Genomic DNA, 16,192 nt, shown 5'->3' on the forward strand with positions numbered 1-16,192 from the left:
AGAAAAATGTCAATTACTCTTTACAGAATTCATTCTGCCACTGTTCGAAAACTTTAATAAAAACATTCAAAAAGACATTGATTATGTGTCACATAAAGTTGCATAAGAGAAAATCGTTAAAATTTCACTTCGACATTTCTCTGATTTCCATGCCTTATACTAGAAATTACAACGTCCCCGATAGCAAAAATTAATCTGAAACATTAATTTTGTTTATTGTCTTGATGTGGAATTTATGCTTGCATAAGTCAAACTTCGAAGTTTGTATCGAAGCGGTCTTAAGAGTTTAATCACTCATTTCCGGCGCATCCGGTAAGGAAAATAACTCTTCCCCGACGCCAAATATAATGATTCCCCAACACTTATCGCTAAAATGAAAGGTTCATAATGTAACTATAAAAGTTTTTCGATCTGATCAAATGACTGGAGCTTTTCTGGAAGCACGATGTGTTTCGTCCGCCGATGTCGATAGATGCATTAAAATTTCCTTTTTAAACACTGATAAAATTTTGAGAACACTTCAAGGGGGATAATCAATAAGGAATCCTCTACAAAACAGTAATATTAAATATAGTCTCATTCATATATATTAAGTTCCGAAAAACCCGCGCCATCAATAAACATTTGTACCTATAATAATTAAATCTGTAAAATGTACAATTCGGATTCTTTCATATGAGGAAACTATCAAGTTAGTTCACGGAAAAACGGTGTTTCTTTCTACTCAGGTGCCATTCGTGCCTTAAAAACTCAGGTATGTGTATTGATGTTTTCTTCCACCAGTTAAGATTAAACTCACCAACTTTTCTGTGTTCGCGCGACACAAATACAAACCAATCGTCTTATTTGATGACATTTTAAATGTTTGTTATTGCAATTACGAAAACTTGTTATTGCTTAAAGTTTGTGACGCCTGCATTTCTCAGTCGATCATTATGTTTATTGTAAGAAATAGATTTAGAAAAAAGAAATTATGAATAACAATTCTTTACAATAGAACATTTTTAGAGATTCTATGATTTTGACGTCCTAAAATTACGTAATAACCGACTTCTCTAATAACGCCTCGCTGAATGTCCAGATACCCCTCGATAACAATTCGATACTCTCTCTTTCTCTCTCCCCCTCACAGCCCCCCTCCTCTCTCCTTCTCTGTCTCACCCTCTTCTCCTTTCTTTCTCTCTTTCTATTTCTATCTCTCTAGTGAGCAAAGCGGACATGAATCTAAAGTATTTTATCTCATTGCATTTATATAAATCATTTTTGTTGCACCGAAAGTAAAGGACACTGGACCACATTTCAGGGTAATTGTTGTAGAAATGCCTTAGATGCGTCTCGGTGTATTACTTCATACAGGGTCGGTTTATGAAGAAAACTAATGTATTAAAGTGTATAAAGAATATGACTTTCTAAAGAATAACCAAAATTGTAAACATGGTGCAGCATATTAAAACAATGTTATGGCATGACAGACTTAGAATTGAAATAAGAAAACTGAATAAATTCATTTTGATATGTACAGATAAAAATTTAACTTGAGACGATCCATACTTTTTCTTAGTCGTTTGGATTGTATTCTTACGGTTGTTTCCTTGGTTTCGGTGTGCATAGAGCCATACGGGGAAGTTCTGGTTAGATTGACATCACATTTTCTAAGATTTTTCACGTACCACCCAGACGTCAACCGAGAAGTGTGCGCACCCACCCCCTTATTTTGCTTGATTTCATTAAAACTTTGTGTCGATGGTTATTTTATTGCTTTTCTTTTTAAACGTGATGAACATTTTAAGTTGCTGTATTAACACTGATTATATGTGCAGGTTTATATCTTATTAATAGTTGAATTACTTCTTTTGTCTATCAAATATCATGTTATTTATCGGACAATTATAAATAATGTATTTTTGTTCTAGACATTTACACTTTTAATATTTAAGCATTTTGTGTTACTTGTAAATACTACTGAGTAGCTTCTTGAATGATAATATGTACGTAGCATTTAATTTTCGTTTTTATTATAATATGATCTATATATATACAATATTATACACATATCATACCAGTTACAAAACATGGTAGACTCACACGCACATGGTATACATCAATAAACACTGGGGATTTTTACCAAAGTGAGTAACAAAAAGGTTTCCAAGTTTGTAATAAATCTCTGATATATAGAATGATTGACTGAGACGATGACTTTGCTCTAAGGATTATTACTTTTAATTATTTAATAAGTGAAAACAAGATAGTTTGGATGTTTTGTGCATTGCATACCTTTTGAAGAGCCTAATAGAATGCTAGGCGAATGCCTGCTTAGATCTGCACAGTTGTTGAAATTAAAGGAGAAGCGTTACGACACGAAAATTCAGTTACGTCCGCATTAGTAGTACTTGTTTAATACTATGACAGGACGTAACGTTTCTGTCAATGTCGCAATGTTCCAGGAATCGTACACCGTGTATCTTATTTATACATAGACATTATTCCTCGTAATTGTTAAGCATAATGCCTTGAACATTAATTAACATATTCCGTTTAAACGATATATAAACTTTTTAGAAGCAAATGACCAACTTTAAAACTTCAAATTTGAGCATAAACGTGGTATAAAAGACATTTAATTCATCAGACCCGTTACCAAATCTAACCACAATAGCACAGCACACACATGACTCGCTTCACTATATATAAGGCGCTATTAAAGTTCTTGAATCCAGAACTGTGTCTATTATGCACTATCCAAATCATCTCAAAAGAAAAATACAAAACTTAAATAGATAAATTTCTTCAAAACAAACGTGTTTCCTAGTTTCTAATATTCAACAAACGCATAGATTGGACAATAAATATATTGTATGATATTGCAATGGGAAGGCTTTAACACCGATGCATTTTGTCCAAATGCGAAACAGTTACCGTTGTGGGTTTAGACAACGGGTTTACACAAGATTAAATTTAGCCTGGTTCCACGATATTATATCTCCAGTCAGTTGCACAATCCAGTATTTGTTTACGTACAACAGAAAACTTTGTTTTTCCATTTTAGGAAAATGCAAATAAAAATGTTTTGCAACATAGTCAAATTTCATGAAGTGTAACGCTGACGTATGTGAATTTTTAATGTTTTTGTAGTTTTATTGATGACTTGCAAAATATATATCGTGTCATTCCGCATTAAATCATGTGCCTTATTCAAAATCATATAAAAAGCCTAATAAAAAATTTACAGTAGATGATGAATAAATATATACGTTATTGTTCATACGAAATATGGTACATAGATCTAAACTGGTAATTAAAAAACGGTCATTCCTTATATCAAGTCAAAAGAACATGCGATAAATTTAAAATACAAATTGACAAAAACGGACAGAACAAAGGAAAAATGACAAAGTAGTTATTTAATACATAAAAGATCAGAAATCAATTAATAATAATAGTGTTCTTCAATTAAAAATCAAACGCCATTGTCGGTACACATCGAACCATGTTCATCTGTTAACAAAGGACCGATTATAAGTGCTAGCTAGACTTCATTTAAAAATATGTTATCTCAAGATCAATAAAGACTAAAGTTGTGCGTATCTACATTAGGAGATTTCGAAATAGTAGTTTCGTTTCTGATTCCAATTAGTTTATCGTCTGAATTATATACTGAATTACTTTAAAAACGCAGTAGATATAATAAAATAATGACATGGATGTTATTAGTATAAATCAAGACAACCATATCGCTTTTAAGATATTCGGTATTTTTTCAGATAAAGTATTGAAAAGAAATTAAAGTGCAACATCTTTACAACAAAAATAATTTAAAATACTTTATGCTTCCAACATCGTTTAGCAATCATGTATGCACCTCATCCCATACTTATTGATATGTAAAATATGTTATCTGTTGGACTGTTGTGTTCAACATTTGGATATATGTTTGATGTAGCTCTATGATAAGTATTTGTACGTATTTGGCGATGAGGCCATCAAACGTTTCCTTTACGTAAACCACACAAGTCCCGTAGAAAGTATGTCTTGATATAACCACAGTGTCTTTATGACTATCATAACAAAGGATGAGCGTTCGTCGTTAATGTTACATGTACTCTATATGTAAGATAAACAAAAGTGAACGGAAGGCGATGGTACAGACGAGCGACGTTGCGATACATAGTTAAGTTCTAACTGAGATATGTCATGATTGTACAGAATCGACAGAACAGTCAACATGTATATAATGTGCTTTGCTATATACTGTTCAAACGATATTCATGAATAAGATTTATATTTAAAAGGGGGAATACCTGAACATGTCAAGAGTTACAAGCTGTTCACTACGTTTAATATATATACCAAGTTAAGTGTCTATAACTATCTAGTTTGCTATGTTTGTTTTGTTTTATATCAATTTCATTTCAAAGAATGCGATATCTTTGTCACTAAGTGTATATACATAACAAAGTAAATAAAAAAAGACACATTAGTCTCTAAATATTTGCACAATGTTGTTGCGTGTCACAATTTAACGTTCTAAATTTGAGGAATATGCTTATATAATGTGTATGAGTTTAATTGTGAAATCAAATCAATTTTATTATTTTGGAAAGCAAAAATTTGAAGGTAATTTTATATTTGAAAAAATAATCATATTTTTAATTCTTTAATGTTCTTAAATAGTTGTTCGATAATAAATTTGAATTATCAGCACTATATTTCGATATTTTCATTATGAAGGTCTGAGTTATTTTATCCATGACAAGATTGTGAAATTTTAATAACAAACTTAGAATATAATCAAATAAGACGGTTGGTTTGAAGTTGTGTTTTTGTTATTATATAGATAAAACTCAATGATACATTGTAGAATTACGATACCATTTGTCTGTCTTCTATCCATCTTCACATTTTGAAACAACATCATCGCCTCTTTAATCAATGCCCAAAGAAATTTTGACAATAGTTCATCGGATCATTTGATAAGGAATCCTGCACAAAAAGTAAAAGTAGTAGAAGAAGCAGCAGCAGCGGCGGCGATAGCGGTAGTGCTTGTGGTATAGGTTGTAGTCGTGGTCTTTGTCGCGGTAGCAGCAGTTATACTAGTTATGGTAGTTATAGTAGTGTTCCAGTTGTGTTGATAGAGTAGTTATAGTAGTTGTGGCATGCTTTTCATATACAATGTTTTGATTTCTGGGTTTTTGAAAATGGACACAACACCAGACGATGTCTCTGATATACAGACAAACATGGACACCAAGTCAAAAATGACAGATTTCCAAAGTATGGATAAGGCCACACAGGTACTGAAACATTTCATGTTTTACATTCAAAAGTAAAAGCTCTTATTCAAAGAGTTATATGAATGTCTAAAGTCACACTATTTCTTCGAAATGAATGCATTTATTTTATAGGAAATTTGTAAAATATCATATTGTAACTGAGCTATTTGCAAAAATAAAATTGTGTTACTATTAACATTTTTGTGACATATTACCTGCATGATTTTTAAAATTCTTGCTTTAAATAGCCTCCACAAAAGGAAACAGAAATTCAAAGAAGAGAATATGACCAAGAACAATCAGGTTGTACATTTGTTACGGAAACATTAACTGTACAATAAACTATTTCTTGTATAATATTAAGTAACGCTTTACAAAGTATTTCGCAATTATCTTTATGTATTTTGGACTCGCACGTTTTATAGAATTAAACGTATTTTCTCTGCTTTCATAACATTTCATGTTTGATATTCATAAGTTCTCGTTGAACAATAGCAATTATATTGTACAGGAAAAAAATATTTAATATTTCATTGATTTTGGCGACAATTTGATTTATACTTCAACTTTCTCGGAATATAATTATGTTGAAAACAGTTCTTAACAGTTATGAGCGTTTATATATATACAATGTATATTTATTCGTAACACAAATAGATGAGCAGGTTTTAAATGAAATATAAAAAAATGTCATCTAAAATCACTTTTAATTTATATTATGTCGATCTAGTCATTTTAACATATTTAATTTTAGCTTCAAGTACAAGGCGGGATGGTGAGTCCCCTCAGAGCCTATTACCAAGGCAAATAGGCCCGTCGGATAAGGAGTATATACTTATGATATTATTCTGTAAATTGTTTTAGGTTACTTTTGACATTCTATGATAGTGCATCAATAGGACAAAATTTATGTATTTTTTAGTATTTTTAAAACTTGAGTGGATAATGCATCATTTTCTATACACAAATAGAATATGTGAGATGTTCTACTTAGTTCATAAATATCTGTTTCCTCATTTTCCGTTTATATTGTTAATCTTATTGCTAACATGAAAATGTTTTGTTTTCAATAACTTAAAAAAAGAAAAACATAAATTCAATTTAAATTAACATCGAATATGTCAAATAAACGTTAAATATTTCAGACCTGGTCATGATTTTGACAACGAATCACAGGAGAAAATGGTAAACGTGTCTGCCAGTCAAAGTCAGTAAGGGTTTTAAAAAATAGATGTTTTATTGGAAAACACATTTAAGATATATTCTTTTTTTTAATTGCCCTTGCCAATGCTGTTAAAATGTTTTGTTTGTTTTTTTGTTTTAATGAACTCATTTCTGTGCGAGGCGACGTTCAGGTTTTATATGTCTTGTCTTTTGTTGATGTGTTTGATATTTAGATTGTAATTTGTATTAGCAGTGCTATCCATTACTTCCCTTTGCTCTTTTATGTCATGGAGCATATATTGTAAAGAAAATGTAACATTCCAATCAAATTTAATAATGCAAAACCAAAAAGAAAATATAGATTTGCTTAAATATTTTAAGCAAATGAAAATATTTTTTGCAGCAAATGGTCTCTGGATGATTTGGAAATATTCCAACATCCCATGTGCATGATCAGCGCCTTAAGTGTAACAAACGATATAGGAGAAGAAACTAAAATACTTTTAAAGAGCGAAGACAAAGTGTTTGATCAAATAAAAAAGATAGATTTACCTATGGTTGTTGTTGCCATCGCAGGTTTGTACAGAACTGGAAAATCGTATCTAATGAATCGTCTGGCTGACACGAGCAAAGGTAATTTAAAAGTGTTTGTCATTGCTATTTTATCTTGACAAAATAAGTTGCAGAATTCACGTATTTTATCAATACAACAAATTAATTGAATTGACAATTTGATAGATATAATTATTTATCGAAATTAAACTGTTACTTACCGTTATGCACAACAAAGAAATGGAAGCGAAAGTTCTGTTTTTGTTGAATTAATAAATAAATGCTGATTTATTTAGGTTTTGCGCTTGGAAATACAATTGAATCAATGACGAAGGGCATTTGGGCATGGTGTAAAATACATCCCACTATGCCGAACACTGTTTTGCTGCTTCTTGATACCGAAGGACTTGGTGATGTTGAAAAGGTATGAATAGCCTTTTTTAAAAGCATAGTATGGTAAAGAGTTAAAAAAACAATCAATAGGCTTAAAACATAAGTTATACAAACTAATAAATTAACATGCCAGACTGAAAGCTGATGTATTTTGGAACTTGGTACAAAAGTAAATTACTTATATTTGTATTTGACAGGGTGACCAAAGTCATGACAACAAGATCTTTACTCTAGCGACACTCCTTTGCAACTGTTTAGTTTACAATATGAAGGGAGCGTTTGATAACGACGCCGTCTCTAAACTCACGTATCCTTTTTATTTTGTAAGAAACATGGCTGTTACATTGTTTTAAAGGTATGTTAATGTATTATAAGCTTATGGTTCCAGAATCAAAATTCAACTTTTAAACGAAATCAAATACTTAGAACAAATATGATAATTCATGATTAGATGAAATACAAATATATCCGAACTGTTAGTGATAACAATACTTTTCCATCAAATCACCGATAATTACTTACATTCAGTCAGAATGTCTTTGTGTTCCTTTGTTACCATAGAATAACAAGATATTCCCCGATATCTGTGTATGGACAAAATGCGTATAATGCAATATTATTCTTGTTGAAATAATTAACTAGTTAGCATGTTTTGTCTGATCTATGACAATCCTTACTTTCGTGTAACGTCGGAATATATATATATGCTGTACATAGTATTTACACAATACATACCGTGGGTAACGGGCGATGCTAGTTGAGCTTATTTCTAATTTTCACATATTGTGTTTATACTGTTATTTCATCACTTTTCGTGTAGAAGAGTCGAGGGGCAAGTCGGTGACCTTAACAAAATAGGCCACTGATTAAGGAGTGGGGATCTTAATTACATGTAATAAAGTTGTCTAGGTAACTTATAGAAGGTAGGTTGTTAAATGTCGTAATAATGAAGGGACACCTGAGGACTTAGTTCACAAAGAAGCTGGAAAGTTGCCGAATGGCCTTTAAAATGTCGGTGTGACGTAGAACCCAACAAAACACTAACTTTCAAGTTATTTCAAATTCAACTTGTATGACTTGACACTAATTATGCAAAAAATGCTTATATCTTAATAATCATTTTTGATATTACAGTTACTTTATTTCTTTAGCTTTTCATCATGATGATGTTATTATATTAAAATATATAACATATTTCTTTTCATAATCTTCAAATAAATAGATAAATGAAAAGTTAATTATGTGTAACGAATTCTGATTGGAAACATATAATATGTAACGAATTCTGATTTGTTAGGACTCATATTTAGATGACTAATTTTAGCTATATTTGGGGATGTTTAGCCCAGCATTGGGGGAGCGTGTTTAAAGTCTGTCAGTTAAGTTGTTCTATGGTTATTGTTTTGTGAGTGTATGGAATTCCTTTTTACACTGGACAGCTTACCATGTCTTGCGTTCTGTTAAATCCTTGCTCTTAGATCCAAGAAACAATACAAATAATATAGAAAAAAAATTAACAAAGAAATTTATTTTAAGGATAAGTTGTAGAAAACGTCATTCTGTTGAGGATTATTCTACCTTGGTATTTATTTAATATCTTAACTGAAGTACTTCAGATTTGTAACAGAAATGGCAAGTAATATAAGATTTCGGGGACAATCGTCTGATGATAATCAATCGATCAATCTAATACTTCCTGACTTCGTTCTCTGTTTGAGAGATTTCAGTCTCAAATTGATAAAAGATGGGAAAAAGATAACAGAAAACGAATACCTTGATCTAAGTTTAGCGGAGAAAAAAAGCAAAGCAGACCAGTTCAACAAACCAAGAGCGTGCATCAAAAAATACTTTACAAGACGCGAGTGCTTTGCTTTTCCAGTTCCAGGTGATGGTGATGTTCTTGAGAATCTTGAAACGTTGAGCTTTACCCACTTATCTACTAGGTTCAAGGAAGTAACTACTCGATTTACTTCCTATATATACAAAATACCACCGAAGGAATTGCTTGCTAGTAAACCAATAAATGGACAAAGTAAGTTGTAAATGACCATAACTATTGAAAGTATGCAGTATAATCTTGTCATACATACATAGCATCAGTTTGATGTTGTTGAAGGCGTTTCGAATGAATTTTACTTTATATTAACGCCGACGATAAAGACCGGTAAATTATGCAGCGTATTATAATGGTTAATTTATTAATTAAAGTAATAAGAAGTAAAGCAGATCAAATTGATAACGCAATTGTATTATACTGATTTTCACCATAGACGGTAACGCCCGGGAATTTCCAACGCGTTATATCACCAGCATTACCTTAATTCAAAAATGTGTTTGAGGAATGCATGTAGTTTAAATTTCAATTACTTACATAACTTTCACCGCAGATTATTCAGTGGACTTGATGTCCAAGCCTATTGAATGTTTACTATTTTAAGAGAACATGAGGTGCCTAGGAACGTATTCTCATTATTACCTCATAATTGATTTCGACTGAACTTTCCAAGCCAACTTTATTTAAATGATTTTACATAAGTCCATTTTTTATGTGTTTTTTTCAATATAGGGAGCTGTTTCTTTTAAAGATTTCCTTCATTGTTTTTCTAATTTATACGAGCTAAGTATTCTTACTCACACCTCATTATCTTTGTATGCCTTCAGGGGAGTATTTCATTTTCATGACATCATAATAATCACTTACCGTGAAGATTCCTTTTTTGAACTATCATTTACCTTAAACGATCTTTTTATAGTGTTTGTAACATTGGCTGATCGCTACGTCACAGCTATCAAACACGGTGCAATTCCAGATGTTGATGATGCATTTACAGCTGTAGCGAAAATAGAGAACGCTAAAGTTGAAAAAGAGGCTCTAGACATCTTTAAAAATGAAATGGAGAAAGTAATGCTGCCAGTTTCAGAAAGTGATTTGGGGAAACGTTACACAGACGCACAAAAGAAAGCACTAGATTATCTTCGCAAAAATGCTGTGCTTGACACCCAAGCAAAATGTCAAATTCATGCTCAGGTAAGAGACTATAAATAAATTATATGTCAGACAAAGGGATGCCTTAGTTTCCACCAAAAGTCTTGTCATTTTGCAGAGAATGTATTAAATGGTTTGGTTCTGCCTTAGTCACAAGAATATAAAAACCGTAACAGTTTTAAATGTTAAAGGCTCAGTGCATTGATTTTCTTGGGCAAAAGTTCATATTTAAAAATCTTCCCAGGGTTACATCGTAAAGAATCCATTTATAAATAAAGAAGGAATTCATTCTATTTTTGCATAGGAATAGATGATTTTATTAGATGACACAATGTGAACAAGTTCAGAAACCCAGTGGTCAAGGTCATACTTGAATGTCAAAAGTCATAATATGAAAGTGCATTGATAATTATATTCATTCCATATCTTTTCCATTCATTTACATATTTTCAAATGACATTGCTCAGATAAGTGGTACTTTAAAAGCACATTATACCCCAGACACGGGTAATGTTTCATGTTAAAAAAGTGCAAACATGAACTTTGATTGCATGTACATAATGATTTTAGAGTATATAAAATTCTTATAACATGGAGTAATTGAAGCAACGTGTCAATAAAGTAGCATAATATAAGCAAAATTTAAATTTAATAAATGTAACTTGACTAATGGTAACAGAGCAGAGATGATACAGGTCAACAGCCTTGGAACTATATAAGAACACCACAAATACATGTATATAGATTTCAGAAACAAATAAAAGCATTTCTGGGATAGTTGACTTTTATAGTAATAAAATCTGAGTGTAAGTCTGTAGTTTAAAAGACCAGGGCCACTTAAAGCTAAATCCACAAATGTTCATCGATGGTCATCAATCATGTCAATCATGGATGGATCTTTAATTAACTAGGCATAACTTCTGTTCCTCATTACGACTTGTCACGTTAAAAAACAATATGAATGTCAAAATATTACAGGTGTGAGTCTGTTGATACTTTTGTCATTCGTTCTTGTAAGCTTCTAAAAATAACCGCGCACATTAAAATATCAAGAAAATGCATGACAATCTCCGTTCTTGTAGCATGTCGTCATGTTGTTTTACTGGACCCAGCATAAAATTATTCTGAAAATAATATTAAAAATAATTAAATCAAACAATAACAAGTATAAACTAATTATTATTAGGGTCCATCACCGAATGATTGGTTAAAAATCATCGGCTCCATATCATTTGGCTGTCACCGCTTGTTTTTCCAATTTCGTCAAGGTTTTTGGATTATTTCATGCGAGGTAGATATCCAGCTAGGTCATAAAAGAGCCGTAGTTTCTTCTCAGGTGCCCGTTTGGTTCTAAAATAATATAAGGGCACCTAAGGTCTACTACCGTCAGTTAACACTTACAGTGTCGGTGTGACAAAATCCAACTGAAATTTAAAAAAATGTATTCTTTACAGAGGAAAATGGATGCAATTTGGGAGCAGATAAGAAGTACTAATGAGCAAAAAGTTCGAGACAAATGTGAGAATACATTGAGCAATTTGTTTGGCAAATATCTTGAAAAGAATTTAGAAAATCGAGTGTATGAAACAGCAGGTGGTCATCAAATATATAAGAGTGATGTTAAAAGAACCAAAGATGAATATTTCAATGTACTCAGAGACTTCAAGGAGAACGAGGTATACAAACATTTTAATATTGTATTTCTATATGTCCTTATCTTCTTTCTTTTAATTGGTTTTACTAAAAATGTTTGCTGCTATCGGCATTCAAAAACCGGTTATCACAATTTGCCCAAATTAAGAATGCCTTTATATTTAAACGCACAATTTCTATTTTCAAAAGATACATGTGATAAAAATCGTTTTTAGCTTATCTAAGTGAAAAGTGCACATATGTGCCCTTTAAGAACTGATAGTATCATTATCATCGTGTATAGCTATCCATCATATATTCAACACAAAAAGACTCGCGCTAAATTTAACATGAAAGTCTCTCTAGGAGTTGTTTTGAAAACAAATATTGCTTCCATCTGATTCAGTTGTAGGTAATATCAGCTGACTGAAATATATTTTTTTTAAAGTCTTGTCTTAGAACCTATAATGACCAGAACTTAGATATTTAGATCGTAGCATATCGTAGTGCACATAGCCTCATGATTCATCGTGTTGCATTTAACTTAATGGACATGTATTTTATTTAAATATTAAACATAGTCAAAAGCAAAGATATTTGTTATGTAGCATTGTCCAGTAGTTCTCGTCACACTTATGTGCATCAATACCCTAACCTTAGATATTTGACGTTAATACACCACCACACTTAAGTATGCGTGTGTAAAAATGGTGTTTAACATGCAGCATTGCCCATCCTATAAAAGTGTCAGTTGTGGTCCAATTTTCAAAGCGCTTTATCTTTAAATAAATGAATGACATTCTTGTCTTGACTTATTTTTTCTAGCAATAAATATGAGTGATCTCTTGGCATTAGAATTCTCTTGTTTTAGTGTGCTTCTCTAGAACATACTTGTGTCTTTTTGAAATTTCCAAAGAAATCGTAAAGTATTCATACGGTAAATAACTATTCATTTTTTTCATAGATTTTACCTGCATGGTATGGATATGTAGAAAGTATGACCACACCTGAAGCAAAAATAATTGAAGCTGATAAAAACATGTCACAGATAGAGAAAGAAGGTATTTGTTAATTGCCTTTGAAGAAGTGATAAAATATAATTGAAATTATCCATCGATTAACTGTTTGATACCCCAATGTGACAATGATACCGACTCACCTAGAGACAAACTTTCTTGTATAGCAGACTGGCGTTTCCGTGTGTTTTACCCATGCCGGAAATGTCATCTGGAATGGAGGTGTCAGATGAGTCGCTATCTGTACAATGGCACGCTTAGGATGACGTCATTTTACCGTTATGAATTAAGTTGCAGTTTCATACGCTGTTGTAAGAAAATAGTTACGGCTGTAATGATATAAATTTCCGTTGAAAAATAAAGATAAAGAATTTAGAATATAATGGAATATTGTAGAATATGCAAGAAAAAATATCTGACATATGTTTGCGGTTCGAATCGGAATATCCGCCCCTAGGTAACCCGCCAAAGGGCGGTAACTCGGCAAGCCTCGTTACCGGCCAATTGGCGGGTCACCTCGGGACGTATATTCCGGTCCGAACCGAAACATATGACAGATATTATTAATCTATACCTATCACCCTTCCGCTCCATTTTCCACTTAATCAAGGAATATAACGTGATCAAATTAGGTATATCAAACCCATTAATTATCATAATAAACAGTAGTATTTTATAATACCGTAGTTTACTTTACATATGGTCTAAATTCTTAAAGAATGACAGTAAATGATAAAAAACATTGTTTATAGCTAAACATATTGAAAAATGGTTGTGCACTCTTATATTGATATTCTAAAAATATGATTCAAATATAATGCTTCGATAATCATAACTTTAGGTCATAAATTCACGATTATTAATACCCCTTTCAGCTGAGCAAAGACGAAACCAAGAGAAACTGGACAGATTATGGAAACAACAAGAAAAAGCTCAAGAATACGCGTTCGAAAAACAGATAAAAGATTTAAAAGATCATTACGAAAAGCTAGATCAAGATCGTCGTAAACAGCAAGCAGCAGAAAAAGAAAAGTATGAAGCATTGGTGAAAGAAAAGTTGGAAAAAGAAGCAGCACAAAAGGAAGCTGAACGCTACAAACTTGAACAAGAAGCTGCAGATAAAGAAGCTAAACGCTATAGAAAGGAACAAGACGACGCACGTGAGGAAGCTGAGCGTTTAAGAAAGGAAAAAGAAGAGAGAAAGCAAGAGTGGGTTTGGACAAGAGTGTGGAAAGCGTTCTGGAATATATAAGACATACACATTTTGTTTTCGTGGTGACACTGCGAACGTTTTCAATTAAGTAGTTACACACGTTTTTATGTCGACAAATGGTATTATATCCATTTAATTTAACTTTACGTTGCATAACTATAAAGAGGCGTTCATTGTATCGAGCTCATATTTGATTATAAAAATAATATATATAACTTTAAAATCACAGATAAATCGACATTATATCTCACATAATACTTAACATTTTTTAATGTAAGAGTTCCGTCCTGCACAAATGGATAATAGATTGTGGAAATCAAATCATATTTTTTTTAATATTTTGAATTCAGTCTGCTGTTCGGTTTGAATTTTACGATTAGAATGAAAATGGTGATACTATCTTTGTTTTTATGATAGGATGTTCTTTTTGATAACGATTTTTTAAAAACAATTGTTTAATTGCTTGACTGTTATCTTTTGACCGTTTAGATATTTAGATATATATTTCGTAAATTTCAATATATTCATTGTGAAATTCGTTCAAAGAAGAATGATAACTGTAACATATACAAAATATATATTATTCGTCATTGTTAAAACTATGTCAGAATAAACAATTACCTGATAAGTCACCGTCTTAAGTTATATGTTTTTATATCGGATATAAGTAAGTTGAACCAAGGTTGGTGCACACTTAACCAAAGTTTTAACTAAAAGATATATTTATATATATTAGATATATATTATATGTTTTGTGGAAATTCACGAAGCAAAATCACATGCCAAGTATTTCAGCTCTGGGCATCATAGTTACACTGAATATAATTTTTCCTTACTACACTAATGATGCACGAGGGGTTATCCAAAATTTATGGATGTTTTAAATATCTCTTGAACGACAACGTGTATTGAAAGAAAATTTTATCAGCATACTGTGTAGACAATAATCACACATTTTGAAAGGAACAGTTTACTGCGACAATAAAAATGATTTTGTATTGCTTTTAAAGAAGCGCATACACGGCATCTGACACATGGTAGACAAGCGCAGTAAGACATCGGTTTTGTGTGTGCTAATTTTGAACTAATAATTAACGAAACCCGCTTAACATCGCATGTTTCTTCCATGACTTCATTTTAGTGATTTTTTAATTGTGAACGTCATTTCCGTTATTTTTTATTGATATCACTTGAAACTCCAGAAGCCGATATTGTTTACAATGGGAAAACGACGGACAAGCAGAAATTAGAAAATCGCGCGATTATAAAGTTTTGTTGTAATTTGGGAATGACGCCTACTAAAACGACAAAAAAATCAGCAGGCGGACAGAAAAAATAAAATTTCACGATCATTAGTGTTTAAAATGACATAAAAGATTTAGTTGTGGACGATATACAATTATCAACGCGCGCATGATTGACGACGTCAAAACGTGCCTTGATACAGATGGCGTCTAACCATATAATAAATTATGGAGGCGACCGATTGCAGTAATGGGACATAGTGGCGCATTGTAAAACAATTACATAATAAATAATAACAACATTTTTGTTTACATTTAATTGGTAGTTGCATTCTTTACGCTAAATACGGGTCAAGGGACATCTGCGTGGTCGCCGGTTTTCAGTCTAATTGCCAATCTACTAAACGCTTCACAGCGTAGTATATTTCCGATAGACGAGGCATGATTTTCGGATGTGTACCAGCGTTGGATTCATGAACGATGTGTGCAGGCCGGGGGACATTACCTACGGTGAGGTACAAGTTGTACGTTATTATGACGTTGACGTCAATACATATTTGGAGTGCACTGCTGTCGCCGACAGGTGTTTATGCAAGCTTTATTATTGTAATAAATAACATGAATTGTTTTGTGTTTTATTTATACTATTTATTCTTCTAAGCAGTGTAAGAATTTCAAAACAATATCCCAAATATATTTAACGCAACAAAGAAAATCCA

At 32.0% G+C, this 16,192-nt stretch overlaps 1 protein-coding gene across 1 annotated transcript; it reads left to right on the forward strand.

The window, feature by feature from the left end:
• The first annotated feature begins 5,193 nt into the window (after positions 1–5,193).
• LOC132720824 (guanylate-binding protein 2-like) lies at positions 5,194–14,423 on the forward strand. Its single transcript, XM_060705049.1, has 12 exons — positions 5,194–5,294; positions 5,522–5,576; positions 6,028–6,100; positions 6,419–6,484; positions 6,841–7,070; positions 7,286–7,413; positions 7,580–7,689; positions 8,999–9,414; positions 10,136–10,410; positions 11,823–12,044; positions 12,965–13,061; positions 13,892–14,423. The coding sequence occupies exons 1-12, from the start codon at positions 5,199–5,201 to the stop codon at positions 14,266–14,268; spliced, it is 2,145 nt and encodes a 714-aa protein (XP_060561032.1). The 5' UTR covers positions 5,194–5,198; the 3' UTR covers positions 14,269–14,423.
• Positions 14,424–16,192: the final 1,769 nt, after the last annotated feature.

This window comes from Ruditapes philippinarum, unplaced genomic scaffold (assembly GCF_026571515.1).
Source record: "Ruditapes philippinarum isolate M1 unplaced genomic scaffold, ASM2657151v2 ctg5457_1_1_1_1, whole genome shotgun sequence".
NCBI lineage: Eukaryota > Metazoa > Mollusca > Bivalvia > Venerida > Veneridae > Ruditapes > Ruditapes philippinarum.